The sequence below is a fragment of the Cryphonectria parasitica genome (assembly GCF_011745365.1).
Source record: "Cryphonectria parasitica EP155 unplaced genomic scaffold M406scaffold_2, whole genome shotgun sequence".
NCBI classification, from domain to species: domain Eukaryota; kingdom Fungi; phylum Ascomycota; class Sordariomycetes; order Diaporthales; family Cryphonectriaceae; genus Cryphonectria; species Cryphonectria parasitica.
Window position 1 is genome coordinate 2,034,572 of NW_024468910.1, and position 14,175 is coordinate 2,048,746.

General features: G+C 50.8%; 4 protein-coding genes across 4 annotated transcripts; 3 read left to right on the forward strand and 1 right to left on the reverse strand.

Annotated features, from left to right (window-relative positions):
• Positions 1 to 409: 409 nt before the first annotated feature.
• M406DRAFT_326945 (uncharacterized protein) lies at positions 410 to 839 on the forward strand (the record flags this gene model as incomplete). Its single annotated transcript, XM_040920150.1, has 2 exons — positions 410 to 450; positions 482 to 839. The coding sequence occupies 2 exons, from the start codon at positions 410 to 412 to the stop codon at positions 837 to 839; spliced, it is 399 nt and encodes a 132-aa protein (XP_040779465.1).
• Positions 840 to 2,724: 1,885 nt separating this feature from the next.
• M406DRAFT_250626 (uncharacterized protein) lies at positions 2,725 to 4,347 on the forward strand (the record flags this gene model as incomplete). Its single annotated transcript, XM_040916711.1, has 1 exon — positions 2,725 to 4,347. One exon carries the CDS (start codon positions 2,725 to 2,727, stop codon positions 4,345 to 4,347), a length of 1,623 nt encoding a protein of 540 aa, XP_040779466.1.
• Positions 4,348 to 6,907: 2,560 nt separating this feature from the next.
• Positions 6,908 to 10,128, reverse strand: M406DRAFT_336936 (uncharacterized protein; the record flags this gene model as incomplete). The annotated part of the gene is made up of 7 exons (XM_040921200.1): positions 6,908 to 7,194; positions 7,291 to 8,093; positions 8,140 to 8,974; positions 9,026 to 9,324; positions 9,570 to 9,751; positions 9,874 to 10,056; positions 10,087 to 10,128. 7 exons carry the CDS (start codon positions 10,126 to 10,128, stop codon positions 6,908 to 6,910), a joined length of 2,631 nt encoding a protein of 876 aa, XP_040779467.1.
• A 1,565-nt stretch (positions 10,129 to 11,693) lies between these two features.
• On the forward strand, positions 11,694 to 12,737 carry M406DRAFT_71504 (uncharacterized protein; the record flags this gene model as incomplete). Its single annotated transcript, XM_040925468.1, has 1 exon — positions 11,694 to 12,737. The coding sequence occupies one exon, from the start codon at positions 11,694 to 11,696 to the stop codon at positions 12,735 to 12,737; it is 1,044 nt and encodes a 347-aa protein (XP_040779468.1).
• Positions 12,738 to 14,175: the final 1,438 nt, after the last annotated feature.

The following is a 14,175-nucleotide window of genomic DNA, read 5'->3' on the forward strand; positions in this document are numbered from 1 at the left end:
GAGCTGCTTGATCGCTTGCCGAGGAGTTGCAAGGCGAGCGGGGTAGAGCTGCTGTGACCGGCGGAGCTTACAAGACGGGGCCGTACGCAGTAGGTGCCTAACCTACAGTCAAGCAGGACCCAGCTGACCATTCTGAAGCGGCGCCCTGTCACGAGTTGCTTCAAGACCCGATGAGGCTAGGCTCATGGCTTCGTCGTAATCGCAAAGACGACGGCAGTAATACCCAACGTTCAGGTTGAGGAGAAGAGCAACCCTGTATCATTGGATGATTGCCGCAGAGTACTGTCCAGTTCATGTACTGTACCTAGCGTTTTGGCCTGAAGCGCATGCCAAAGTGAGGGGTAGGAGTTACCGGTATTGAGCCACTTGTCCTACGTAAAGACCGTCTCCCAATCACAGACAATGCGAAATGGCGTTGGCTTCTCGTCTGTCGACAATGACATGTGCTCCGTGAGAACTACAGTCCTCGCCATTTTGACAGTAATATCAGGCTACATCCTACCGATATGACCCTCGAGATCACGGGAAACGTTCAGAGCCGCTTCATGCAGGTTGCGGTGCTCCTTCACCTTCTCGACCCCGTTCGCGGCGAGCCCACTGAACACGGCCTTGATTCCGACTCCGGTAACGTCGTCTGGCAGCGAGAACACATCCTCAAACGCAAGTTCCTTGACAACTTTGCCCTCGTATGCGCGACAAACAAGGACGGCGATACAGTCTCGGCAGCGTCACTCGAGGAGGGATTACCTGAGGGGACTGTCGTCCGCGTCGCTAGTAATAATGGTGTCAAAGATTCCACATTGTCAGGCCTTCGCGATCTCGTATCCATCTTGACTTGATGTCGCCACCAGAGGTGAGGTGTAATGATCTAAGTGCAACCTGGGACGTATTCATGTTGTTGCAGCCCTGACACCTTTGGAGGTAGAACCTCAGGTCATATCGAAGATCGTCATCCTGGACTTTCCGAGGATCCGTCATTATCTCAAAGACATGCGAAGAATAGTGGGGAAATGTTAATGTCTGTTGCTGTGCTTTCTGTCAGCGGTTGAGTCCCTCACTAATTGACGAGGCGGAGTTACAGCGCCAGCTGCACGGACTGCAATCCCAACATGTTGGGAATAGTGAATATCTATTAACGAGTCATTTTTTGTTTTTGTATTTTACATCAAGACCTGGTGGTCCAGTGGTATTCGTTCGGTAGTGTCGGCGAGGCAACTGTTTCTCACTGTGCCCCCACCTGGCAGGTCCAGCTCTGGTGTGGTTTTTTGACGGATAGTCAGCATGGCCAGCGGAATATGCATGTATGGGTGAGCAGAAAAGAGTGTCTTATTCGTACTAAAGAGAGGAAGGATCACCACAGGTTTGTGGGCCTAATGCTACCTTGATAAATCTACAGAGCTAGAACCATGTGGAAATGACAGTCTGGCCTGTTTCAGTATGGTTAGACCATTGCGAATGGGTTATGCTTATGACTCGCATATGTTGGATCGCTTTCTGGGCCTTGATGGTCGAGTGCATAACGACAGCATTATTCACAGACAAGAGTGATACGAGACCATAATATTGGTATTCAGGTGGCTCTATTCTTTCCAAACTGTACGCATACGAACCCCTTCTCGGATTTCTTATACAAACCCTGTAATACCTTTATTCCAGCTTTCTCTCACGAATTGCAACGTCACACACTAGTCGTCTGGATGCTAAACCTCACTTCCCGGTCGGGTGGGACATGAGCTTGTAATTCAATGTTGATCTTCCATATACCCACTGTCTGCGTCTGCTGTACATCGGCCATTATTTCATCCCGCACCGTCATGCTCCCATTGTTTCCTCCGCTCGTGTTCTCATCAATGATCACAGGATCGCCCTCTTCAACCTCGTGATCCGTCGCCGCTAGCTCCCGAGCCCTCGTCTCTTCCGGGTTTGTCCACTTCCAGACCATCTCTTCTCCCTGCATCATAAACTCGGACATCAAAGTTATCAATATTCCGTATCCTGTTATTTGACCTTGAATTATCTCCCAATAGCGGTATTGTTGCGTTCTCGACTGTGATAGCATCCGGAGCTGTTGAAGCAAAGATGTGGCAACGAACTATGCATCTAAGCGTCGACGCGTCTTGTTTTGTTCGGCGCGGGGCATGGTCCGTGCACTAGAAGCTCCCGAGGTTATGCATATAAAGTGCACTTTATGGAATAGACAGGCTTATGGATATAAGCGAGAAGTATCTCGCTGCGGCGCACTGTTACGCCCGCTGCAGTTGGTCCCTGTAGGCGTGTAACTATATGGTGCAGAACAGGGGATAATGATGCCATTACCGAAGCTTTTGCTTTGTGCCACAGTTGACCCGCTCGTGACACACACGTCAGCCAGCACGTGCTAGTTGCCTGCAGCTGCATCACGTGGAAATGCACGCGTGGGTGTGAAGGCATTTTTAAGTTCCTATTGAATATCGTTATCCACTAGCGACATGCTCACGACGCAAGGCCGAGTGGGCTCTTCTCCTCTGGTCTCCGCCTGGTGGGTAGGCCAACGGCTCTCCAGATCTTCTACTAATTCAACACTAGCACTCAGTCTCCCGTTCCGGCGACCATCCGAGCGTAAATATCATCGCCGAACCGACCGAATCGTGCCCCGGTCATACCCTGGGTGACAAGCAAAAGAAGGCCATTCCATCCGAGTCAGGGAACAAATACATCAGGCCTGGGACGGGCTTCGGCGGAACAATGACACACCAGCTCAACTCGGCATCTCCACTGCGTCGGGCAAAAGTGGAGTGGTGGAACAAGTCGGACGTCTTTGTCCGCTGCCCCAACTGTGAGGAGATCCATCTCCACCATTTCAATCGCCTATATGAGACCCCACTACAACGACGGTCGCACTGTGTGATCCCAGGCCGAGAAAACGACAGCTGCGACTACAGAATTATCTTTCCCTTCGATGAGGTCTCAGGTCATGCTGGCTACGAAATCGACAAACAGAGAGCCATATTCGTGTCTGGGACGGCCGATCCAACTGAATATTACAGAGCCAGGGAGGACGACCATGTAGGACCCACGGTTGATGATTTTAGAGACAGAAAGAAGTGGACTGAAGCAACCGAGAAGGTCCATATCAGCGAGGCCGATTCAGGACTTCCTGGTGGCTACACTATCGAAAGGATTATCGACGTGGTGAGCGCCTTAGTTCAGGGAAGGGTGGGAGAAGTACGCAATTATTTAGAATCATCCAAGGACGCGGATATACTTCTCCATGGCGTCGAGGCACACTCTGTCCCTCAGCTTGACGGTTCCGACTCTTATAGCGACGGCAGTACTGATGGCACCAAATCGCTGGATGACGAGATTGTCCAAGTAACTGGCAATACGGCGCTTCATTTCGCTGCATGTGAGGCGTCATATGAGATGGTTCGGCTTCTTTTGCAGAAGGGAGCGAACCCAGACGCGGTCAACATGGACGGACGAGTCCCGCTGATGGAAGCTGCTCTCTGGGGACGGTTGAGGAACGTCGAACTTCTCTTGGAATACGGTGCCAATAAACAAATCGATTGCACTTGTCACGGTCAACGCTTGCGGGCCGTGGACTTCGCTAGACCGCTACGGAACAACAGTAAGGAACGGTACTGCCGGACTGGAGGGTTCTATAAAGAAGACGCATACCAGAGAGACTTGGATCGGGAAAAGATTGTTCGTCTGCTGAGCGAAAGCCTCGAAGAGCGGCTACCAATCCTGTCCAGTTTTGCATTTACTCGGTCACCAGAGGACGAAAACTTACTTACGTTAATCTCCAACTTTGATATCCCAAACAAGTGGAAGACCGTGGCGGTATTATATCGGGGCAGTCAACTTCCTACAGCGGCCGCCATGAGCGGTTGGGCCCACGAAGAGGACTCCGATGTCCAAGTCGGAGGCAGGGAGTGGACGATGGAGGTCCGTCAGCTCTGCGACTTCATTGGATACCCACTTACGCCACATCAAAGAGATCAGGGGGAGTCCGGACGGTATCATGCTTGCCATGCAGAGAAACAGCTGGTCGCATTTTTCGTCAACAAGCATCTCTTCCTGTCCAAAGAAGTGGAGAAAGACGTAGACATAGCAAGACTAAGACTGCATGAGCCGTCGGACGAGGAATACGAGCAGCAGGAGATTGAAAGGCGTCACAGGGAGAAGCTTTCAAGCCTCAGGGAAGTTGAGCCTCCAGTCACCATTAATAAGGGAAAGATTCTGGTGTGCCGACCTATTTGTGAAGATTGCCGCAGTTTTCTGAAGCATGTTAACTCCACGCTTCATTTAGAGCTTACGATATTCCACCGCTGCCTCGACAATGGATGTAAGGCATGTCGGTCATAGTCTACTTTCCAAACTGTGCGACTGAGCGATAGCTCCCTAAGGAGTTGAAATGGTTATTTAAACAGACCCTATCTACCACCAGGAGTAGTAATATGGTTCATATGTAGAATGACATTTACTGGGAAATGACCAGAGAATTTTAACTTACGCATCTTCGTGATATACTACATCGACCCAGCCGGGTGAAATTTAGAGTGTTAAGAGTCAGCAAAAGCTGTGCGCTCCCAGATTTAGGTCTTCCCGCTGGTTTCAAGATGGATTGATAGTGAGTGCAGAGGTGGACTTTTATTAGCTGATGTTAGAGTAGAGACATTAGACAGGGCAGGCGTGCAAGCCCTGTCTCCGCTGTTGAGCAGTGTAAGCGAACAATTGCGACAGATATGCTTCCGTCCTCTGCCTTCTTCAAATTCAAAAGTCTCCTCATACCACTCATCAGAGTCTGCCAAGCTGAGAAGATCGTCTTCCCGCTGCCGGCTGCGCTTTTTAGGGCTAGCACTTCGCGATCCGACGCCGCCGTACAAACTCGACAGCTTAGAGCCTGATAAGTCTTCTGTAACCTATTGCATACCGGCTACCTGGCTGTTGTTCCTAATGACAGATCGAACATATCTCTAGTAAAGCATGGTCAAACGCAAGTCGAACGATGGACGGAACATACACCGAATAACAGATAGGCCAGTAATGTCGCTCTTGTTTCTTGGTCTATCGCACTGCAATACATATGTGCGTGGTTCCCTCCCACGTAAGAGACTATCGATCGGGTGGGTTTCCTGGCCCCAATAAGACGCCGTGTCCCCGGCTGCCAATTGCTGCCGTGTCCATGGCCCGCGGGCTTCCTCGTCCTTCATGCCATATACACTTTTCGTGTGTTCTCCCCTGTCGCCTTACCTCGTCAACTTCATGACTGTGAGGTTGTGCGTTCACCTTGCGTGCTCTGCGTTCATGTAGCCTGGATCTAATGGACGAGAGTCGATGGGTCCGTGGTGTGGCTACTGGCTGGGACTACTGCTGCGATGCTGAGGAGCTCAGGTAAAACCCCCTGAGGACAATGAGAGACTTGGGCCACACAGGCTGGTCATTTGAGAGGATGCCTGGGAGCGGTGTTGCCAGTCCGCAGTTATGCTTTAAGTGGGCTCCACCGTAGATATAGTGAGGGATGACGTTTAGGTTCCTATCTTTTGGTTGAGGTGGGTACAGCATCCCGTGGGGGAAGTGATTCTTCATAACGCCGATCCGGGTGGGAGGGGGCCCACGGGATGCCGCCGCATGGCTGTTAGGCATGGGCTTGACGGGCGTGACAGAGTACTTTGACTAGCGCGGACAGTCCTCGAACATGCGGTCCGTCGTCAGGATCAAGGTGCAGCTCGTCTATAGTATGAATACCGAGCGGGTATCAGCGATGACGTGTAGAAAGAGGCTAATCAATACTTACCTTTGGGTTGTTGCGGGGAAAGCATCCACACCAGCCGTAGAGGGACAACTTCCGGATGTCAATTGAATGGTGAAAGTTGGGCTTCTTGGAACTTGGAAGGGTGGGGCCCATGCAAGGGAAACCAAATGTAGATCTGGAGGTTGGCGGCCTTGATGAAGTTGGGCTGTTTGTTGCTGCGGAAAACAGCGTTGTATAGGCGGGCGAGGTCGGCCTGGCCAGTAAACTGTTAGAAATTTAGGAGCTGGCATTTGGCGGGGTTGCTGAAGTCGAAGGTGTTACCCACTGCCCTGAAAGGAGAGGCCTTCAGACGTTGCTCCTTTTCAGTAGCGGTGGTGTTGAGGAGGTTGATGAAGGTTTTGAGGGTGCTATGGCCGGGATCGTTATGGGGAAGGATGCCAGGTTTGACCAATATAGGGCGGACAGAACAGAGTCTTGTCTCTTCGAGCGGCGTTTGATCAGCCGACGGCTTGTGATTTGCGGGAGCAGTATAGACATCTTCCCCGAGAGGCGGTTCGTGGTTGCTGAGGAAGGAAGATGTTCCTTTGGATGCTCCCCTAGCGGTTGGGAGCGGTCAGTCGGCACCTGTAAAGGAGGGAGCAGCTGGCTTGGCTGGGTAATGAAGATAGTTTTGAGGAATAGAAGGAAGAGTAGGCATTCTTTTCCTGCTAGCGATGTAGGACCTCTAGAGGGTATGAATAGGAATTTGACATTCATGAGGAAATCAATACGATCGCATACCCAAACATAGAGGAAGGTGAGACATTGACACGGCAACTATTAAAATTGAATTAAACCAGCACCTTATAATATATGTGAGTCATAGAAAAGTCCCCTTAGACCAAAGAAATCGTCCCCTAAATCCTAGGTAATATCAACCATAAAATGGTCCAACTCGTGCGGCAACATGAACCAAAACGCCTGAAAACATAACCCATCCATACAATCATAATGCGAAAGACGCCTCATCTGAAGGAGAATATCCACAAGCTCCTTGTTAGATCTCCACACAGCCCGCATAAATGAGCTAAACCCATCGTGGTCTCTAATATTAATATCAGCATCATGGGCGTTGGCGAGTAACAACACCACCTCTACATGACCTTTGATAGTAGCCCAGGATAGTGGGGTTCAGCCAGTGTTGTCGCTAGAGTTAATGTCTGCCCTCTCTGTTTCAATAAGCATTTTGATAATAGCCTTAATACCAAATGAAGCTGCCCACGATAGTGGTGTTCGGCCGGAGGTATCTTTCGAATCGATATCGACCTTGCCTGTGTCGAGGAGTATCTTAACGACTGCCTCATAACCATACGCAGCTGCACATAACAGCGGCGTTCCAGTAGAGATATCTTCGGAATCGATATTGACCTTCCCTGTGTCGAGAAGCATCTTGACCACAGCCTCACGACCACTCCTAGCTGCCCAAGATAGTGATGTTTGGCCGGAGGTCGAGGAGCATCTGGACGATCTCTTGGTAGCCTCTCTCTGAAGCAGCTTGGAGAGCGTTGCCATACCTGCCACCCGAGCGTTGATATCTGCTCCATTCTTTAAGACGTCTTCTACCGCAGACACGATCCCTCCACATGCTACATAGTACAGTACTACAGTCTCGTCTGTCTGAGAACTTTCTAGTTCTTCTTCCCACGGTTCATCTGGGTTGTAGAGACTGTAGCATGGTTGAGGGGAGTTCTCATCTAAGCAAAACTCTCTAATTAGATCATGAACTTTACTGGTATCAGCTTGAACAGCATGGCTCATCCAGTAACGCGCAGCATATTGTGCGAGTGGGTATGATTGTCTGATCCTTACTAAAGAAAGGCTATGGTCCAGCTCCAAGAGGTACGCAAGGCAAACCTCTGTAATAGAAGCTCTAGCCTGTGCCTCCATAAAGGTTCTGGATATATTCTGTTGTAGTCGGTCGGATACAAGGTATTCCTTCACCGAGAAATGCGCGAGCTGAAGCTCCTTCACTCCGTTCTCTCCATCTTCACCTCGAGTAACAACAGCCACTAGACTTGAGCAGTAGATGGAGATTTCGTCTGCTTGTGGCATTCTGTTTTTGGCGTCAAATCGGGGCTTATTTCTGGTGACCACAGCAATTACGTCGACAGCCTCTTCAACCCGCAGTGGCCGTTCGGAAAAGGCAAGAAACTGTAATATTCGTATCGCATTCTGCTCGAATTCGGGCGGGATTCTGCTTAGAACCCGCGCGTACGTCTCGTCCAGCGTCCTTGGTAGCGATTGCAGCGTTTGGCGAAGACTGAGGGGATCGGGACATTTTTCGAGAGCTTCGAGTTGGCATGAAACCCAGAGAAACCTATCTGATTTAGCAATAGAAATCAAGGGTGTTGGTCTTATCTCACATTCCGTTAGCTTTCTCCCTCAGATGGCTTTCGATCTCATTTTGGATTGATTTATATGATCGCCACCGATTAAATCCTTCGTAGTTTCTCACTGTTCCATGAACATACGCACGTATATCTTCCGTAACAAGGTCGCTCTGGAGAATGATCTGACCGTCGACAAATCTTTCTAATGCTGATTTAATATCGTGTTCAGGGCGACTTGTGACAAGAAAGTGGACGTTTAATCGTGGTGAGTGTAGAATGCTTTTAATCCAACGTAGCAATCCTTCGTCCCTTGGGCCTGTTCTCGTCTGGCATTCGTCGAGTGCATCCAGGACGATCCATACTTCTCCGATCTGTTGAATCATGGCCTCAAAGGTTGTGCTCAGCATGTCGATACTCGGCTGTCGTGAAGGACTTTTGCAAGAGGAGTACAGTGAGTTCAGAGGCGCTTGAACATTCTGGCTGTTGCAGTACAGCTGAGCGATCAGTGACCGAATTGCCTTTTCAAGCGACTGCTTGCTAGTGTCGATGAAGTCGAAATAGAAGTAGATAAAGCTTTTGGCATAAGGCTCAGTGTTACGGAGGTCCTTGACGACGATGGAACTCAAGATTGTCTTCCCACAGCCGGGGATACCGTAAAGCCATAGAGAGGACTTTTGCGTTGTTTTCCATTTTGAGTATTCTTGGCTGTCAAGGAACCACTGACCTGTGCCTTCATGGCGTTGTTGCAAGGCCTTGTTGTTATTTGTTGATGGATCCGGCGGGGACAGCCACTTCATGACTTCCTGGAAATGTAGGTCCTGTTGTATGTCTTTTGTGGTTGATCGGATTTGGGAAACATCCTCACATACTGTAAGGAATATAAGTAATGGAGCTTTAAATGTGATTATGAAATACTAACACTGCTCCATGATTTCATCGACTCTTGAGGCTCCTTCTACATCATCGCCGTCGATAACTTCCAGTAGTTCCTTTGCCAAAGCGGCGGCTGTTGCTGCGGAATAGTTCTGCCAGCGATCGTTCTTGTGGGTGTCTGCATAGTCGCAGATTCCTCTGATCACGAGGCAGGGGAAATTATCCATCAGACCAGCTGCCTCCATCTCAAAGCAAATGCACTTGTCCCCAAGTCGTCGTACTATGTCGTCCCGAGAAACATCGTCCTTTACGACCGAGTTGCCGGAAGCAATGAGGCATAGTGAACTACGGGATCGGTGGATCGTCGTTGTCGTCGGCCTATTTCCTTCCCAGAATCGCAATGCTCACAGGCTCTCGTCTGGCCGAGCTCTTGAAGGGTTGCATCTGATGGTGGGATTGTCCTCGTAACGTTGGAAGTGGCCGGCGTTCTCATAGAGGCGAAGATCAGCCAGAAGAATGACCAAACCCAGCCCAGCACCAACTGAAAATAAAGCTTATTGACATCACGCGGAACTGTTCCCGCCGAAGACACTGCGCTTTGCCGGTCCGGGATTTGAACATGTACTGAGGATGCTTCGAATAGCCGGTCGTTTTGCGCCCCTTGGTGAACAAACGCAGCGTCATCTGGTTCTGCTTCTGCCAACAGCGGATGGCGTTGGAGCATATCGTCTAGGATGCTGCGTACTCGAGGTCCTCCAAGTCTTCGTTTGGCCTTCAGTGTGTTGCCAATCCTTTAAGAAGGACCTCAGGCGGAGGAGCAAGAGAACCGACACGCTTGAAATGGCCGTCGCTTTCTAACTTCCCTACATCGTACTGCACGACTCCCGGGCTTGCTCCAGTCGGCTGGCTGACGACAACGTCGCCGAGGCGGATGTCGATGTTGTCGGCTAGCCTAGGAATGCCGGCGCCAATACCAACCATGAGGCCGAACCGAAGGTGTGGAAGAGAGCTGATCATGCTCCATGCGGTCGTCGCCGCAAACACGGTGCCGTATTTTCCAAGGCGAAATGGCCCGTACTACTGCGAAGGGGCAGCTTGCATCTGCACCCAGTCGCCTTGAGGTCCTGCCACCACTTTCAGCGATTGCATTAAGCGCCCTCGGCGTACTCCTATACCAGGTAAGATGCAGCCTCACTTATTGGTCCACATCGCAGCATATGCACCATTGCCAGTCATCGCAAATTGGCCTCCATGGCGGACCGAATCTTTCTAGAAATACGATCCAATGCAGCAGCACATGTAGGCACACAGCTTGGACGGTCGGGCGCACTAGTAAGACCTTCTCGCTGGTGGCGTGATGCCCGCAGGCAGGTTTGTGGGAAATCAAGTTATTAGAACTGAATGTTATCTCTGAAGACCGCCCATCGTCGCCGTTTTACGTTTCCCTCTATGCATCAATACACGCATCACAAACAGCCTGAGCACCTCACGAATTGCCCCAATCGACAGCCATGACTCTGGAGATTACCAGAAATTACAGAAACGGTCGCCGCCTTCGGCCGATTACAAGCTATGCAGGCGGAGGTGCTCTTCTGTGAGACCCTCGTGTGCTGTTACCACGGAATAGAGTCATTCCGCGTATCTATTACCCTCTGGGAACGAGCGTTTCGTCTCCCATTTACTCTGAAGCGAATTCAGGCTTCGGGATGATAGAGAACATACGGGTGTCGAAGCAACAGTGGATATCAGCCCGTAAGCGGATGATGTTCCGAGAGTCGTTTACATCGTGCGTATCCACGCCGTACCGTGACATGCCATTGCGCATGAAACTCTCGGCCTCTCCTCTAGGCACTATGTGGGCGTTGATAAGACCGAAGCCATGGTTTGTAAGCGCACAACGTCGCACCGTGTCGGTCGAAGGTGATGCTTTAGGAGACGGCCATGTGTTGGGAATCTGGCCGTGTGGGAACCGCCAGTCACGAAAGCTTGGGACGACCGGGTAACGATACGTAGCTGGTTCATGATACAAAGTTAGCCTCCCGAACTTGACAATTGACATTGCGACACAATAAACATGCATAGTAGATTGGACGTACGGTCAGAGTTCACGATGAAGAAGTACTTTCCGGTATGGAGTAGCCCCTGAATAGACACTTCATCCAACACGACACGCGTACCTTTACGATCAAAGAAGAGACGCCCCGATGGCTCTACCGCGATACGCAAGATGGATATCGGCTTTGTCAACAACCCAGATGCTGGAAAATATTCTCGGTGCCACTGGTCCCAGATCCTTGTGCCAGGAGAGCTGAAGAGCAACCCGTTCGCTGATAAAGCCTCAGAAGCATGGCTTGATATTGGGAGATATGCCAGAGAGGTGCTAGCTGCTCAATACAATCGTCGCTTTGTTTTGAGCTTTACAATCTGTGGATCTCTCATGAGAATATGGGAATTTGATCGTCTGGGAGGGATTGCATCTGAGCAATTCGATATCAACAAAGATGGATCTCGTTTCATATACATGATCCTCGGATTCCTGTGGATGAGCGAGGAATAGCTTGGGTTTGATCCTACGATTATTACATCAGGCAGCACCACATACATTGAGGTACAACGCAATAGCCAGACAGAGCGCCTGGTTATCGACAAGCATATGAAGCGAGCACCTTGCATAGCCGGCTGGGCAACAACTTGCTGGAAAGCTCACTGCGAAGATGATCCGCAGATGCGTCTTGTTATCAAGGATTCCTGGCAGTAATGTGGAGCGTGAAGAAGAGGGTGAACTTCTTCGCAAAGCGATGGATCGAGATGTGATTAATGTGGCCAGGTATTATCACCATGAGACCGTCCAGGTCGGCGGCAGGGATGATGATATTCAGAGCAACGTACGAAAGGAATTGGACATCGCACGCGCAAAGAACTGCCCCTCCAAGCACTCGATATCATCACAAAACACAAGTGCAGCTACTACTCCCCGGATAGGGCGCACCGCCGGCCTAAAACGGTCGTCTAGCCAGGCTGGAGTCTCTCTACCGCCAAGCAAGCGATCTTGTTCTGTTTCCTCGACAAAAGCTGAGAGTCAACCTGTGTCGAATCGAGTACACCGGCGAGTCGTGGTCCGCGATTTCGGGGAGCCGATTTACAAGGCGAGCTCTCCAGCAGCTCTGCTCCGCGCGCTAGAGGGCTGCATAAGGGGGCACGAATCTTTGTACCGCAAGGCTGGTCTTCTTCATCGGGACATCTCGATCAATAATCTGATAATCAACGAGGACAGGAATAATCCATCCTGGCCAGCGTTTTTGATTGATCTGGATCTTGCTATCGCGAAAGAACAACAATATGCTTCAGAGGCTAAGAGAAAGACTGGTACCAGAGCCTTTATGGCTATTGGGGTGCTTGTCGGCGAGCAACATTCCTTCATGCATGATCTTGAGTCGTTCTTCTGGGTGCTGTTCTGGATATGCATTCATTATGCTGGGCCAGATGACAGGGGCAGAATAATCCCACAGTTTGACCAGTGGAACTTTATCGATACAGTGGAGCTGGCTCAGCTCAAGCTGGGCACAGTTTCTGACGACGAAATTTTCCGCAGAACTGTAACGGGATATTTCACCGAATACTACGAGCCTGTGATCCCTTGGATCAACAAGTTACGGAGGATAGTGTTCCCAGGGGGTGGGAGGTGGAAAAGCGAAGATGAAGGGTTGTATTCATCAATGAAGAAGGTTCTTGATGAGGCTGCAAATGAGTTGAAATAATAGCATTATACTAAAATATACCTGCTTATCCTCTCCCTTCAGCCCTGTTTTTTACCTTTAGAGTCGCTTGCTAATGCGAGAGCTTTTACTGAGAGCAGCTAAACATCTACCTGGGTAAAGATGAAAGTCTCGTTGCGTGCCTGATATGTTGTAGATGTCCGAGCTTTTACTATGTAGCACTAGTGGAGGACGGGATGACCAGATGAGCTCCAGACCTCAACCCAACAAGAGTAGAACACACGAACACATACACACACATAGAGAGAAAGGAGGCGATGGGCCAGTCAGACGCCGGGTTGAATGCCACCACGCTGATGACACGGCCGGGCTGCGGGACGGCACGCAGAAAGACAGTGGGCGATAGGTAGCCCACAGCCTGACAAAGGGCCAAAAGCATAGCCATGTCGATGGTTGCGACAGGCAGATCACCATAATTGCTCACGGTGATGCCCTCGTTCGTAGCAGAAGCCCTGACGAGTCGCGAACGTCCAGACCTTAATCCTGTCCAGCGGCGTCGACGCATGCGGAACACAAGAAAACATGGCCTGTACCGCATGACATAACGTCTCACGAGCCGCGGACATGGCTCGGGGAAATGGGACGCGAGACACGGCACGACAGCTGTCCTGCAAATCAGAAGAAGCTGCTGTTGTCTGGCCTCAAACCAGCCTGCCGAGCCCCTGTACAGGCCTGGTACCAGACTGGTCACGGACCCGCGATGCAGCGTTGGAAGCAATGTCTCAGCGCGGCATCTTGAGTGCCCGATACAGAAGCCAGCCACGCATTGTCGGCCACGAGGGCAAGAGGGTACAAGCGGGTAACGGAGCTGTACCGTGCATGCTGCCGCCCGTGGGGGGGGGGGGTGGGGAGGGATCGTTATGGACTCGTTGTTTTCAGCTTCAGGATGAAGGATGCGTACCTCGCGAAAAAGATTGCTTTCGATGTATTCCCCTCGCCAAGATACGAGCTGCCGACTGTTGAGGTATACTGTGATTGCTACACAGTGAGCGAAACGATCCGAGCATGACTGATTGGCGGCTGCATTGCAACTGAGCGAGCGACCTGGACCGAATACCCACCCCTCCTTCGTCATCCCGGCCCTGCCACCGCACGCGTCCAGCTTCCTCAGACCTGTAGAGAAAAACTTGATACTTCCTCTCTTGTTCTGGACTGTCGGGGCTGCACTTCTCTCTTCCTATTGGTTAGGGAGGGGGAGGCGGAATATTCCTGCCCATGTCTCGCTGCTGGGCAGCCTTTTCAGCCCGGAACCAGGACTCGAAAGTGTTGTGTCACAACGTCTCTTCCACTCACACACACTTTCTTTCCGTCGTACGATCATCTGCAATACCATGACTTGTCTCCCTGGGCGTGCAATGAATCTTGCGTTGCAAGGTACTTCTTTTTCCAAAAAAGCGGTAAGGCAGCCAGTCGGGCAGCT